Source organism: Triplophysa rosa, linkage group LG7, assembly GCF_024868665.1.
Source record: "Triplophysa rosa linkage group LG7, Trosa_1v2, whole genome shotgun sequence".
NCBI classification, from domain to species: domain Eukaryota; kingdom Metazoa; phylum Chordata; class Actinopteri; order Cypriniformes; family Nemacheilidae; genus Triplophysa; species Triplophysa rosa.
Window position 1 is genome coordinate 21,659,509 of NC_079896.1, and position 13,608 is coordinate 21,673,116.

At 38.8% G+C, this 13,608-nt stretch overlaps 1 protein-coding gene across 1 annotated transcript in view; it reads left to right on the forward strand.

Annotated features, from left to right (window-relative positions):
* Positions 1 to 13,368, forward strand: part of dock9b (dedicator of cytokinesis 9b) — a 76,357-nt gene extending 62,989 nt beyond the window's left edge. The window contains exons 38-53 of the mRNA XM_057339083.1: positions 224 to 360; positions 684 to 790; positions 872 to 1,009; positions 1,165 to 1,347; positions 1,420 to 1,533; positions 1,707 to 1,922; positions 2,163 to 2,220; positions 2,729 to 2,835; positions 4,201 to 4,323; positions 4,458 to 4,571; positions 6,928 to 7,074; positions 8,787 to 8,997; positions 10,027 to 10,217; positions 10,894 to 10,994; positions 11,088 to 11,226; positions 11,474 to 13,368. Of these exons, the coding sequence (XP_057195066.1) occupies positions 224 to 360; positions 684 to 790; positions 872 to 1,009; positions 1,165 to 1,347; positions 1,420 to 1,533; positions 1,707 to 1,922; positions 2,163 to 2,220; positions 2,729 to 2,835; positions 4,201 to 4,323; positions 4,458 to 4,571; positions 6,928 to 7,074; positions 8,787 to 8,997; positions 10,027 to 10,217; positions 10,894 to 10,994; positions 11,088 to 11,226; positions 11,474 to 11,599 (2,212 nt within the window). The 3' untranslated portion in view covers positions 11,600 to 13,368. The remainder of the gene's footprint in view (positions 1 to 223; positions 361 to 683; positions 791 to 871; positions 1,010 to 1,164; positions 1,348 to 1,419; positions 1,534 to 1,706; positions 1,923 to 2,162; positions 2,221 to 2,728; positions 2,836 to 4,200; positions 4,324 to 4,457; positions 4,572 to 6,927; positions 7,075 to 8,786; positions 8,998 to 10,026; positions 10,218 to 10,893; positions 10,995 to 11,087; positions 11,227 to 11,473) is intronic.
* The last annotated feature ends 240 nt before the right edge of the window (positions 13,369 to 13,608 follow it).

The following is a 13,608-nucleotide window of genomic DNA, read 5'->3' on the forward strand; positions in this document are numbered from 1 at the left end:
CCATCATAATCCATTGTTTATTTTACATTCGTAATTAATTTATTATTAAACACTTTCGGTTTTGACAGTTGTGTCATGCTGTTTCTGTCTATAGATGTCCGTATAAAGTGCGCTATATAGTTCAATATCATATCAACCAGTGAAACATAAACAAAAAAAGTACCTAATTTATATATGATTGACAGCTCACTTGACCTCTCATAAAAGCTTTGTTTTTCCTCAGAAGCCAGGAGGGGGTGGGGTTTATGGTTCCGGACAGGAAGTCGTTGACTCTTCCTGTGTCTCGTAACAGAGGGAGCGTCATGCACACACGCTTACATCAGCTGGGCAACCTGGAGAACGCACACACTTTCAACCACAGTAAGACATTATCACATGCACACACTTGTGTACAGTAGTGGACAAAAGTGATGTCCGGATTTGGAAGTCTTTGTACTTTATTCAAATATAGTATTAAACAAATTTTGACACAAAAATGACACAACACAAACGCAACGCTCACTGAGTCAAGGCCTTAGAAAATGGCTACAAAATTTTACGATGATGGATAAATTCAGGATAGATGTCATCCAACAAGAGAGAGTTGCAATACAGATCAAAACTGAGACGGCAATGCAACTTATCAGTTCTGGTCTGTTTAGTTATTAACTGATACAATAATTGTCCCTCTATTTCTCATTCAGCGTATTGTCATGGTGATGCTGACGCGTGTCTCCTGGAGGCTAACGTCTCGACGGAGGTCTGTTTGACTGTGCTGGACACACTCAGCGTCTTCATCATGGGCTTTAAGGTACTTGAAATGCATGTTTTTATGTGCAAAGAAAGAACATCTTGTCCTGATGTAATTCCAAACAAAGTCTCTTTCCCACAGACGCAGCTGTGTGCCGATTTGGGCCATAACCCGCTGATGAAGAAGGTTTTCCAAGTGCATCTCTGTTTTCTTCAAATCCCCCAATCAGAGACGGCACTGAAGCAGGTCTTCACCTCTCTGCGTACCTTCATTTACAAGGTAAACACTGTTTCACATTTATGAAACATGAAATGTGAGTATTCATGATCAACAGTGAGACTACGATGATTTATAAAATTGACATATTGGTTTATGATGGTAGTTTGGTGCTGCACTGTATGTCAAGTAACAAGCCTCATTCTTCTCTTTATCAGTTTCCCTGTACGTTTTTTGACGGACGGGCAGATATGTGTGCCTGTCTGTGTTATGAGATCCTGAAGTGCTGTAATTCCAAACTGAGCTCCATACGCAGTGATGCGGCCCACCTCCTGTATTTCCTCATGAAGAGCAACTTTGAGTACAGCGGCAGGAAATCATTCGTCCGCACACACCTGCAGGTAGGAGAGGAAATAAGTCATATTAACAGCATAGATACAATATAGAATATTATATATTAACCTTTTTCTCAGGTGGTGATTGCAGTCAGTCAGCTGATCGCTGATGTCATCGGGATCGGTGGCACGCGCTTTCAGCAGTCGCTGTCCATCATTAACAATTGCGCCAACAGCGACAAAAGCGTAAAGGTAAAGACACACATTCAATTCAGTCAATACTAAAAAATGTCTATTTTAAACATTCGAAATATGTTTATCAAAGATTTCCATATGACTTTTTTCCAGGTGACGCTTTGTTTCTAAGAGACATTTGCTAAAAACACAAATTTATTGTTTGATGATAACTTCTCTCTTCGGACCAGCACACTGCTTTTCCCTCAGACGTGAAGGACCTGACCAAGCGGATCCGCACGGTGCTGATGGCCACCGAGCAGATGAAGGAACACGAGAAAGACCCGGAGATGTTGGTGGACCTGCAGTACAGCCTGGCCAAATCCTACACCAGCACCCCTGAACTGCGCAAAACCTGGCTGGACAGCATGGCCAAGATCCACGTGAAGAACGGAGATCTGTCTGAGGCAAGATGGCCAAATGAATCTCTAACGAAATTCTCTATAGGTTTAAGGGATGTTATAGAACCCTTATGGTAAAGTGTAGCAAAACATGTTACATATATTTGTTAACTTCTTGACTTTGCTGTACGTAAATATTTAGTATTTTTAAGCAGTGTGTTCAGAAGTATTTAGCTTGTTTTATCAAATTAAAGCTATTGGAGGATAATGAGGATTAATCCTCTCCTTAATGTGGTTGTTTTTTAGGCTGCAATGTGTTATGTGCATGTGGCAGCGCTGGTGGCCGAGTACCTAAAGAGGAAAGGTAATGATTCACGAGGGGGTGCAATAGAGTTTGTCCCGTTACTCATATTAGAACTCATACAGTATATACTTTAACATAATAATTCATCAAACCTTTTATTTGTGGGGCTGTTGTTTGTTTTTGGATTTTTCGTCTGCAGAGCTAATAAAATATCTAGTACTTTTCTACATACAGTAGATCCTTAGCTTGGCTGATTTCTCAAATATAGGCTAATTGTGCATTTATGTGTAGCATTCCGGTAAAAGGTGATTTAACATGTTTCACCATGCATGCACACAAACACACATGCACACACATAATGTGGCGTTCTTTGTAATTGACTTTGACAAAAGTGATAACAGCACTTTCCCGGGGTCAGGAAAAGTAGACACACATGCATGCACATTTACTCATAAACACTCATTTGTTATGCAACATCAATATCAATTACATGGCTTTTAATTAAGAGCTGTGTAGACTTTCTCCAAAAGTAATCTTTTCCTTTTTATACACTATATATTTGTCTCAGGAATGTTCCGTCAGGGCTGCACCGCATTTCGTGTGATCACACCCAACATTGATGAGGAGGCGGCCATGATGGAGGATGTGGGGATGCAAGACGTTCACTTTAATGAGGTTCCACACAGCTTGCTCTTGACTACACCCACTCTCACATATGCCACACCCCCAGCACATTGAGCCACGCCCCCTAACCTTACCACACTTTAATAATGACGTCCACATGCACTGGCATCAATTTAAAACAACCGTTAAACCTGTTTAACAATGTCTGTAATAACCCGTGACAGAAAGTGTTCTGTCTAATCTTATCAGTATTAATAGCTCCTCTTAAGTGGGTGTGTCCAGATAATAAACCACGAGTGCAGAGAGTCTCTTGTCACTATGAATAAACAGTTTTTACATTAAATCAGATTTTTTTCAGAAATTACACTTTATTTCACAGAATTTTTAGATATTGTATTTTTTAAATGCTGTAGAAATGTTAAATTACAGAAATAAACTTCAAATTTGGGTGTAAAATAACTTGAAAAACATTTTTTTTCTGGCACCTCAGATGCCTGAATATTACCATTTTTTTTTACAATTACATTTTTTTATTGCATTTGATTCATTTTTAAATGCAATTATTTATTTCATTTTTGTTCAGTGAACCTGCTTTTTTGACTTTATTTTGAGTAACAGGCAGAATAAACAGACCCAGAAATAATCTGCTGATGTTTGTTTTTTGCTTTTTAATTTTTTAGGGAAATTTGCTAAATCGTGCAGAATTGATTCAAACATGATAAAAGTCGCACAGATTTTAAATGATGCATTAGGGCGGTCACAATATCAGATTTATCAGATTTGTACAACTGTTCATGGCTGCCTGAGGAATTCATGATAATGAGATCTTTTTGTGATATTTATTTTTCAAAAATATTTTAATAGTGCTATCAGTGCTTTTCGTCTTTAATATCATTTTTTTCTCTTTATTTAAACAATGAATCATACTCCGAATACAGATGTAGGGAGAGGGAGAGAGAGTTTGTGTACATTGTGACTCTCAAGGCAAAATTTTCATCGCATGCTGAATTTGATCATATCATATGCGTAGAAATAGAATAATATTAATAATCATGGTTATTAATATCACGGTTATTATCAATACACGGTATATTGCGACACCCTTGTTATGCATCAGTGCTTAATACTTTGCTTCTATTGTTTACCTCGTTTGTAAGTAGCTTTGGATAAAACGTCTGGTAAATGACTAAATGTAAATGTACTTTGGAATTTGTTTAAATCTATATCTCTAGCCAATGTAGTAGCAATAATAACTGTGACATTGGCATTAGCATTAACCACTAACTACATAAGATCCTTGAAATAAGTAGTTTTGACCGTGACGTTTTTGTGGTGTGGTTAGTCATTTGCATCACGAACACACATGGGGGCTTGTGTGCATGTACAGTAATAATATGTGTGTGTGTCTGTCTGCAGGAGGTGCTGATGGAGTTGTTGGAAGCTTGCGCTGACGGTTTATGGAAAGCTGAACGTTACGAACTCATTGCAGACATCTACAAACTCATCATCCCGATTTATGAACAACGCAGAGACTTTGAGGTGCGCACACACACAGTTTACATGTGTATCTGTATGTCTCAATGCAATTTTAACATTTACCAGAATGACTGTATCTATGTGTAAATAGTGTCCTCGTTTCCAAAGTATGAATATAGTTTTGTGTTTTTGTGTAGAAACTGGCCCACCTGTATGACACGTTACATCGCGCCTACACTAAAGTGATGGAAGTGATGCATTCTGGGAAGAGGCTACTTGGGACCTTCTTCAGAGTGGCGTTTTTTGGCCAGGTAAGACTTTATAATCGTTACTTCTAAGAGTCCAGCGGACACAAATAGTTTGATTTAGGATTTACCTGCACTCTAAAATACACCTGCAATTTTTTCTAAAGGGGTCTTATCATGACAAATCAAATATTCCTTTTATCCTGTGAGATAAAAGAGTTCAATGTGCCACGAAAATATATATTAACAATATATTAACTCAAAACTAAAAATCGATTTTTAATCCTTGTATTGTATGCAAAACATTAACATAAGGCCGCCCACATTTACACGTCGATGACACCTATTTGTTGTTCAGAATCTTGGCCCGCCCACTCACGATGATGTAATATTATCCCTAAATGGCATTACACTGGTAAATGCCAGCTCAACTATTCAAAATGTTCATAATACATGAAATGAGTACCGATTTTTTTAATTTTTGCACTTTTTGCCTTTACTGAAACAGTTCAGTGGAAGAGAGGTCAGGAAGCGTAGTAGGAGAGAGAAGGGGGTGGGGTCGGGAAAGGAAACTCGGCCCTCCCAAAGCGCAACTGCGCCACATGTTGCCCACAAGGCCATCGGCTCTGACAAATTAGAACAGATTTTGACTTGAAATATATTATAGTTGGGCCTCAGGAAGGAAACTGTATTCCGTTTACGATAAGACCCCTTTAAGATTTTTCATTTAAAAACAGATCCCTGGAAAATGGATAAACAAAGAAGCATATGTGCATGCTAATCTAACCAGCGTGAGTGTTGTTTAAAGCATGTCCAAGGCATCGTGGGTCTCAGTTAATCAATCTTTTCTGCTCTCTTTTCTGTCCAAAGGCTGCGGTAAGTTTTGTTTTAAACAGTGTGTGTGTGTTAGACATGTGCCCGGTTAACCGCGGTTACCACCAAATCCTGCTGAAACCGAGCTGGCTGCGATAATGCAAGGTATCGTTTATTTTATTGATGCGTAGCTTGTCCGTGAAGCACGTCTCTGGGATCAGTAGGAAATGCTGCTCGATCTAAAAGCAGTGCGATTTTGAGTCGCTTATAATGTGCATTTGAAAAAGCAACACCCGTCAAACATGATCATTATAAATATACTTTATTATCATGAAAATACCTGAGGAGGCTTGAGGATCGGTGATAAAACATGTCATTTGGCATTTCCTACTACTACGTGTGTATGGTCTTCTTCTGTAGTGCATATTTGGAGTTTCTGCACGAGAGCGCCCTCTGGCTTTTGGATGCAGCAGCATTTTACCGTACTTCACTCACAAGTTGTGCATAAATCACGTGAGATATATTTTCGGTTAACCGGGCATATGTCTAGTGTGTGTTTGTTTTGTGTTCTGTTTTACTCATTGACATAGTCAAGCGAGGCTTCGCCGTGTGACCATAATGGTCTCGCTAAATCACCGCTTGATTCGCCCGCATGCATAATGTCTTTAGTCGGGAAATGGAGGTCGTGTTTCTCTGTGTGCTTCTAACATCCTACTGTCCATCAATCTTTAAACATAACGCATCTCCTCATCTGTACATCCTGTCATTTACTTCATCCTGATGGAGCTAGGTAGCTCTGGATGTCTTTGTTTACTATGGAAGCCATTTTTAAATGGGTTTGGGCCATAAAAATGAGCTAGGCAACACTTAGCGAGCTCTTTCGCTGTACGCCGTGTCCATAAACCTTACAGAAACCGTGTGATTTTATGGCTTGAGGTGTTTCAACATGAGAACAGAAGCCTGGTGAAAGCTTTGGGTGCTGACATCTCCACGGCTATATTTCTGCACAGAACAAACAGATAGGGGGAGATTATTAAAAGATTGGAGTATAAGGATAGTCAAAAAATGCATCTCTTGTTTGGCTGAGGGTTTAGGCTTTGTTGAGCGCTAAGAGCACAAAGTTTGCTTTGATATTCTTGATGTTTAGTAGGTTCATAACTTCTCATTTCCACCTGTGTGATATTGAGGTTTGTTGATTTCTAAGATTAAAACCTGTTTTTGTTTGTTGTACGTGCATTGAATACTGTTGGCAATATACAGAAATAAAACCCTCCAGACCATTCTTAAAGGGATAGTTCACCCAAAAATGAAAATTCTGTCATCATTTACTCACCCTCGAGTCCTTTGTTCTGATGAACACAGAGAATGATATTTGGAAGAATGCTTGTAGCCAAACAGTTTTTGGCCATCATTCACTACCATAGTAGGAAAAATTGCAATTTTCTTAAAAAAGTCAAAAGTGCCCCAGAACTGTTTGCTTTCCTACATTCTTCAAAATATCTTCTTTTGTGTATCTTCAAATATTGTTTTCCTACTGTGAAATGGTGGCCAAGAACTGTTTGGTTACATTCTCACACAGATTGTGACCGAGACTGTGCATCTGTTTCAGGGTTTCTTTGAAGATGAGGACGGAAAGGAATACATCTATAAAGAACCAAAGTTTACTCCTCTCTCTGAGATCTCCCAACGCCTCCTCAAACTTTATTCGGACAAGTTTGGCCAAGAAAATGTCAAAATGATCCAGGACTCTGGCAGGGTGAGCAGACACATTTTAATCAGAAAGCACAAGCAAAGGCGTCTATAAAGATTAAACAAACAAGTACAAAGATTAGTACACACATTAACTGTCTGTACACACACGCACACACACAAAGAGATTTACGTCAGAGATACAGTAAAACTCTTTTCNTCACTCACAAGTTGTGCATAAATCACGTGAGATATATTTTCGGTTAACCGGGCATATGTCTAGTGTGTGTTTGTTTTGTGTTCTGTTTTACTCATTGACATAGTCAAGCGAGGCTTCGCCGTGTGACCATAATGGTCTCGCTAAATCACCGCTTGATTCGCCCGCATGCATAATGTCTTTAGTCGGGAAATGGAGGTCGTGTTTCTCTGTGTGCTTCTAACATCCTACTGTCCATCAATCTTTAAACATAACGCATCTCCTCATCTGTACATCCTGTCATTTACTTCATCCTGATGGAGCTAGGTAGCTCTGGATGTCTTTGTTTACTATGGAAGCCATTTTTAAATGGGTTTGGGCCATAAAAATGAGCTAGGCAACACTTAGCGAGCTCTTTCGCTGTACGCCGTGTCCATAAACCTTACAGAAACCGTGTGATTTTATGGCTTGAGGTGTTTCAACATGAGAACAGAAGCCTGGTGAAAGCTTTGGGTGCTGACATCTCCACGGCTATATTTCTGCACAGAACAAACAGATAGGGGGAGATTATTAAAAGATTGGAGTATAAGGATAGTCAAAAAATGCATCTCTTGTTTGGCTGAGGGTTTAGGCTTTGTTGAGCGCTAAGAGCACAAAGTTTGCTTTGATATTCTTGATGTTTAGTAGGTTCATAACTTCTCATTTCCACCTGTGTGATATTGAGGTTTGTTGATTTCTAAGATTAAAACCTGTTTTTGTTTGTTGTACGTGCATTGAATACTGTTGGCAATATACAGAAATAAAACCCTCCAGACCATTCTTAAAGGGATAGTTCACCCAAAAATGAAAATTCTGTCATCATTTACTCACCCTCGAGTCCTTTGTTCTGATGAACACAGAGAAAGATATTTGGAAGAATGCTTGTAGCCAAACAGTTTTTGGCCATCATTCACTACCATAGTAGGAAAAATTGCAATTTTCTTAAAAAGTCAAAAGCGCCCCGGAACTGTTTGCTTTCCTACATTCTTCAAAATATCTTCTTTTGTGTATCTTCAAATATTGTTTTCCTACTGTGAAATGGTGGCCAAGAACTGTTTGGTTACATTCTCACACAGATTGTGACCGAGACTGTGCATCTGTTTCAGGGTTTCTTTGAAGATGAGGACGGAAAGGAATACATCTATAAAGAACCAAAGTTTACTCCTCTCTCTGAGATCTCCCAACGCCTCCTCAAACTTTATTCGGACAAGTTTGGCCAAGAAAATGTCAAAATGATCCAGGACTCTGGCAGGGTGAGCAGACACATTTTAATCAGAAAGCACAAGCAAAGGCGTCTATAAAGATTAAACAAACAAGTACAAAGATTAGTACACACATTAACTGTCTGTACACACACGCACACACACAAAGAGATTTACGTCAGAGATACAGTAAAACTCTTTTCATACGAGTCTTCATGATAATTCAGTGACACCTTCATCCTACCGTATCCATAGGGATGAATTGTGTTTATTCATATACATTTATTTATCTGCATTTTACTCCATCCATGTAAACCATGATCTTCTCCCCATATGCCTCAGGTGAACCCTAAAGACCTGGAGGCAAAGTTTGCCTACATCCAGGTGACGCACGTGACCCCGTACCTGGAGGAAAAAGAGCTGGAGGAGAGAAAGACGGACTTTGAGAGGAGCCATAACATCCGGCGGTTTGTGTTCGAAACACCATTTACAGAGTCGGGCAAGAGGCACGGTGGGGTCGAGGAACAGTGCAAACGCAGGACGGTCCTTACTAGTGAGTGGATTTGTTCGTGTCTAAACACAACATATAATACATGAATTGTGAAGGAATAGGCAAGTTTATGTAATGCTACAAATACATAAAGCTCTCAGCTGTGTTATAAAGTTGTACATTTTCAAATGAGATCATCCCACTTTATAATGATCTACATCCCTACTTTATAAAGTATTTTGAGATGTTATATTACATGAATGTGCTCTGCAATTTGTTTATTATTGTTACAACATGGGTACAACGCTGTTATAATGTTGTTCCCTGACCTGTGCTCTGTCTCATCTTTAAAGGGATACTTCACCCAAAAATGAAAATTCTGTCATCATTTACTCGCCTTCGAGTTGTTCTTTTTTTGAAGAATGTAGGACAGCAAACAGTTTTGGGGCACTTTTGACTACCATTGTTTTTTTCCTACTATGGGAGTCAATGGGGGGCAAAATCTGTCTGGTTATAAGCATTCTTCCAAATATCTTTCTCTGTGTTCATCAGAACAAAGAAATGTATACAGATTTGGAACAACTCGAAGGTGAGTAAATGATGACAGAATTGACATTTTTGGGTGAAGTATCCCTTTAATATGTCACGTGCTTGTGGTTAATAAATCAATAACTGTGCACACATATTATATAGGTTTATATTATTCACATTTACACAGTAAAACCAACAGAACATGTATTACTGTACATCTTACACAGTATAGAGGATGTACACAGAGTAAAGCGCATTCTGTGTGTATAATCTGTAAACAGGGTAATAATATTTTATGAGCAAATGTCCTTGGCTTCTCAATTATCTTTCATAATTGCATTTCAGTCTGCTCTGCGTTTCCTGCATTAATACAACCTGAACCTTGAACTGCAGTCACGTGTAACAATTTACCAAAATTGTGGTTGAAACTTGGTCTCAACCAGGTTACCAGAGACAGACACACTAGTTAATCCATGTTCTGTTTCCAGCCAAATGTATCTATGAACGCATCTGTCCAGCGGAATCATTTTATGTTGATTGACTTTCTCATTTGTGTTTCAGCCACTCACTGTTTCCCGTACGTCAAGAAGAGAATAGCGGTGATGTATCAGCACCACACGGACCTGAGTCCCATCGAGGTGGCCATAGACGAGATGAGTGGGAAAGTGGCGGAACTACGCGCTCTCTGCGCAACAACTGAGGTCGACATGATCCGTCTCCAACTTAAACTACAGGGGAGCATCAGTGTACAGGTGTGTGTCATGCATACAATATGAACAGACTGAAATAACCTACAGGAGGCAACATTTTTGGCCAATTTTTGTGGGTGGCCAAGGCAGACGTTTAGAATTTTCAGTCATCGCCGAATCGAGCAATTTGGTCGAAATTTGCATGTCAAAGTTCACCACACTTGACATCCACGTAAAGAGAAAAGTCTCTAAAAATGTATGATTTAAAGGTCCAGCGTGTCATTTTTTGGAGGATCTATTGACAGAAATGCAAGGTAATATACATAACTTTGTCTTCAGAGGTGTATAAAGACCTTATATAATGAAGCGTTATGTTTTTATTACCTCAGAATGAGCTATTTCTATCTACACACACCGCGGGTCCCCTCACATGGAATTCGCCATGTTGTTTCTACAGTAGCCCAAAATGGACAAACTGCTCTACAGAGCGCATTTCGTAAATATGTTATCTCCTTTGGCAAAGAAGCGAAAACGTGACGACATCATAGTTCTGTGTCACCCGCCTTAGTGCTTCGAAAGGCAGGGGGGAGGGGTGGAGTGAGCCGTTGATTGCAGTTCGCAACCTCACCTCTAGATGCCGCTAAATTTCATACACCGGACCTATAAATACCTAAGCAACCTAATGACACATTTAATGCATCTAATTGTTTTTTTTTTCTGTACGTATCTTTCACTTCAGGTCAATGCTGGACCGCTTACATATGCCAGAACGTTTCTTGATGATGCCTGCGCCAAGAAATACCCAGATAACAAAGTCAAGCAGCTAAAAGAAGTCTTCAGGTATATAAATGGTGTCTGCCTTTATTTGCAAAAGCAAACCAGAGCCCAAGAATGTATTTTCTCTAAATATGTGTGTTGTGTTTGTGCATGCAGGCAGTTTGTGGAAGCGTGCGGACAGGCGCTGGCTGTAAATGAAAGACTGATCAAGGATGACCAGCAGGAATATCACGATGAGATGAAAGCCAGTTACAGAGATCTGACCAGAGAGCTTTCCCACATCATGCATGAACAGGTCAGGAGTATAAACACACACGCTTTCATTGAAGACTTTTGAATACGAGCTCACTATCGCGCTCCATGTTTACAGACACCTCATAATAAATACAAATGTGTGCTTTTTTGTGAATTTTAATCTCTCTCTCTTTTTTGTGCTGGCCTTTGTAGATCGGATGGTAATGCCACTTTTCATTGATCCCATCTCAAAAAGAGTATAAATCAACACCCAAATGTCAGTTTGAAATGTTTTTCCTCTTTAACAGATTTCTGCAGTGTACGGCGGGACCAAGAGCGCTCTGTCTGTTTCGCTGCACATTTTCAATGCCATCAGTGGCACGCCCAGCGGCTCCACCCTGCATGGCATGCCTAGCTCCGCCTCCTCCGTGTGACCTCTCACCCCTGGCCTTAAACCTCTGACCGGACCCACAGCTAGAGCGAGCACATATTGCATAAAGACACAAAATCGCAGAGAGAACAAAGAATAAATGGTATTTAATTGCCATCTGTTATATGTCTTGAACAAGCACAGATTCCCATCAGTCGGCATCCAGGACATCGGGATGGAACTGGTGTGTCTTGCGCCTGGAATGGCTAAAAATCCTCACGTGGCTTGAACGATTGAAAGAAGGCAGTTTTTATTCACGGGTGTTTGCTGTGGAGACTTTGGCAAACATTAAGAATCAGCCTTTTTACTTTCACATTCCTTATTTTTCTAGCAGGAAGTTTGAGCTTTACTGTACAAAATACCTACGATCACCTGAGCCACTCGAACTTCCCGTACAACCACTTTTCCTTGTTTTGTTTTTTCATAGAGATGTTAAAAGTCAAGAAACTAGTGCTGTTTCTTTGTAGGAGAGTGCAATAATTCTTTCTTCGTCCTGCTTTTGTTTTTTTAAGATCTCTTGCCAAAGTGGGAGGGCTGGATGTGAAATGTATACAGTATGGACGTAAGAGATGAACACAAGGATTTTTATAACCTTTCTGTAATGTTTGTTTTAATGTAAATTGTTTTATATCAGGGTATATTAGATATGGGGGGTTATTTTTATTTAAAATAATGTTACCAGTCTGTAAAGATATCAAAGTCCCCAGATCTCGGATTAAAATGTATTATACTGCAGTTTACTTGCATCTTTTATTCAAAGTTGAGTGTCGCGTCTAAACACGCTGACACGCATTTCAGTTTTGATTTGCTCAACAGTCTCGTGTAAATCGCAGCTCCTCTTGAACATTTTTTATGTCTTTATTACAGCACACTTTATCATTTCCTTCTCAATCCAAGATCCTTATAAAGTTCATTATGAATTGATTGCTTTTCCTCATATGTACAAAATTTACAGTCTTTAATCTTTGGTTTATGACCTACCGCAGTGTTCAGATTATGAGGCCTTTAGACACATTTCTAGTATCAATTGGCCGGCATTAATCTTGTCGTAAATCATCTCTGTCATATTTAAAGCTCTCGCCATGTTGTTTAGAGAGATCATTTGGATAAAGCACTGCATTTTTTGCCTACATTTTGTGCATTCTGAATAAAACATGCTGACTGGACTCTACGCTCGCACTGTCCTGTCAATCTGCCCCCTCTCCTATCTGAGCTCGGGCTGGGCAGTTTGTTTACGTCTCTCGCGCTCTCTCTGTCACTTCCATCAAATCAAACCATCAAATCTCCAAACGCCAGTCATCTCATGTGAGTGTCGATGTTTTGGCCTCTTTTTGGTGTACCGAGTTAACGAAAGACTTCAACACCTGTGCATAACAGCTGACAATGACATTGTGGTTTGTAAGAGTCGTTCACATCAACATCACAGTCAGTAAATCTCAACTGTGTGATTATGTTGTCATAACTGTAGTGATGTTGTGGCAGGTGTCTGTGTAACGGGGTTGTATCTAAACCTATCTTGAAAAGGTAATAAATGGCATTATGAGGGGGTTTGTGAATGATCATGTTGTGTGCTGGGAGTGTTTCGATGTGGCAGGGTTACCCGGCGTATCTAATCGATTTTCTGTCAGTATGCAGTTTGAGCTATTGAGAGTCATGTGAAAGGAGTTAATAATTACATTAAATAAGCCTTCACTATCTGTGTCATGATTAAAAGTGTATTGTTAAGTATTTTGCTTGATACTTTTCACAACAGAGATCTGTTTATACTAAAATATTTTTTTTTTTCTTTATATTTATATTTTTTTTTTTTTAATTTTATTTATTTTTTTTTTTTTTATTTTTTCATATTTTTTATTTTTTTTATTATATTTATTATTATATTTTTTTTATTTAATTTATTTTTTTTTTTTTTTTTTTTTTATTTATATAATATTTGTTTTTTTTATAAAAATTTAATTTTATTTTTTTTTTTTATATTTTTTTTTTTTTTTTTGTTTTTTTTTTTTTTTTTTG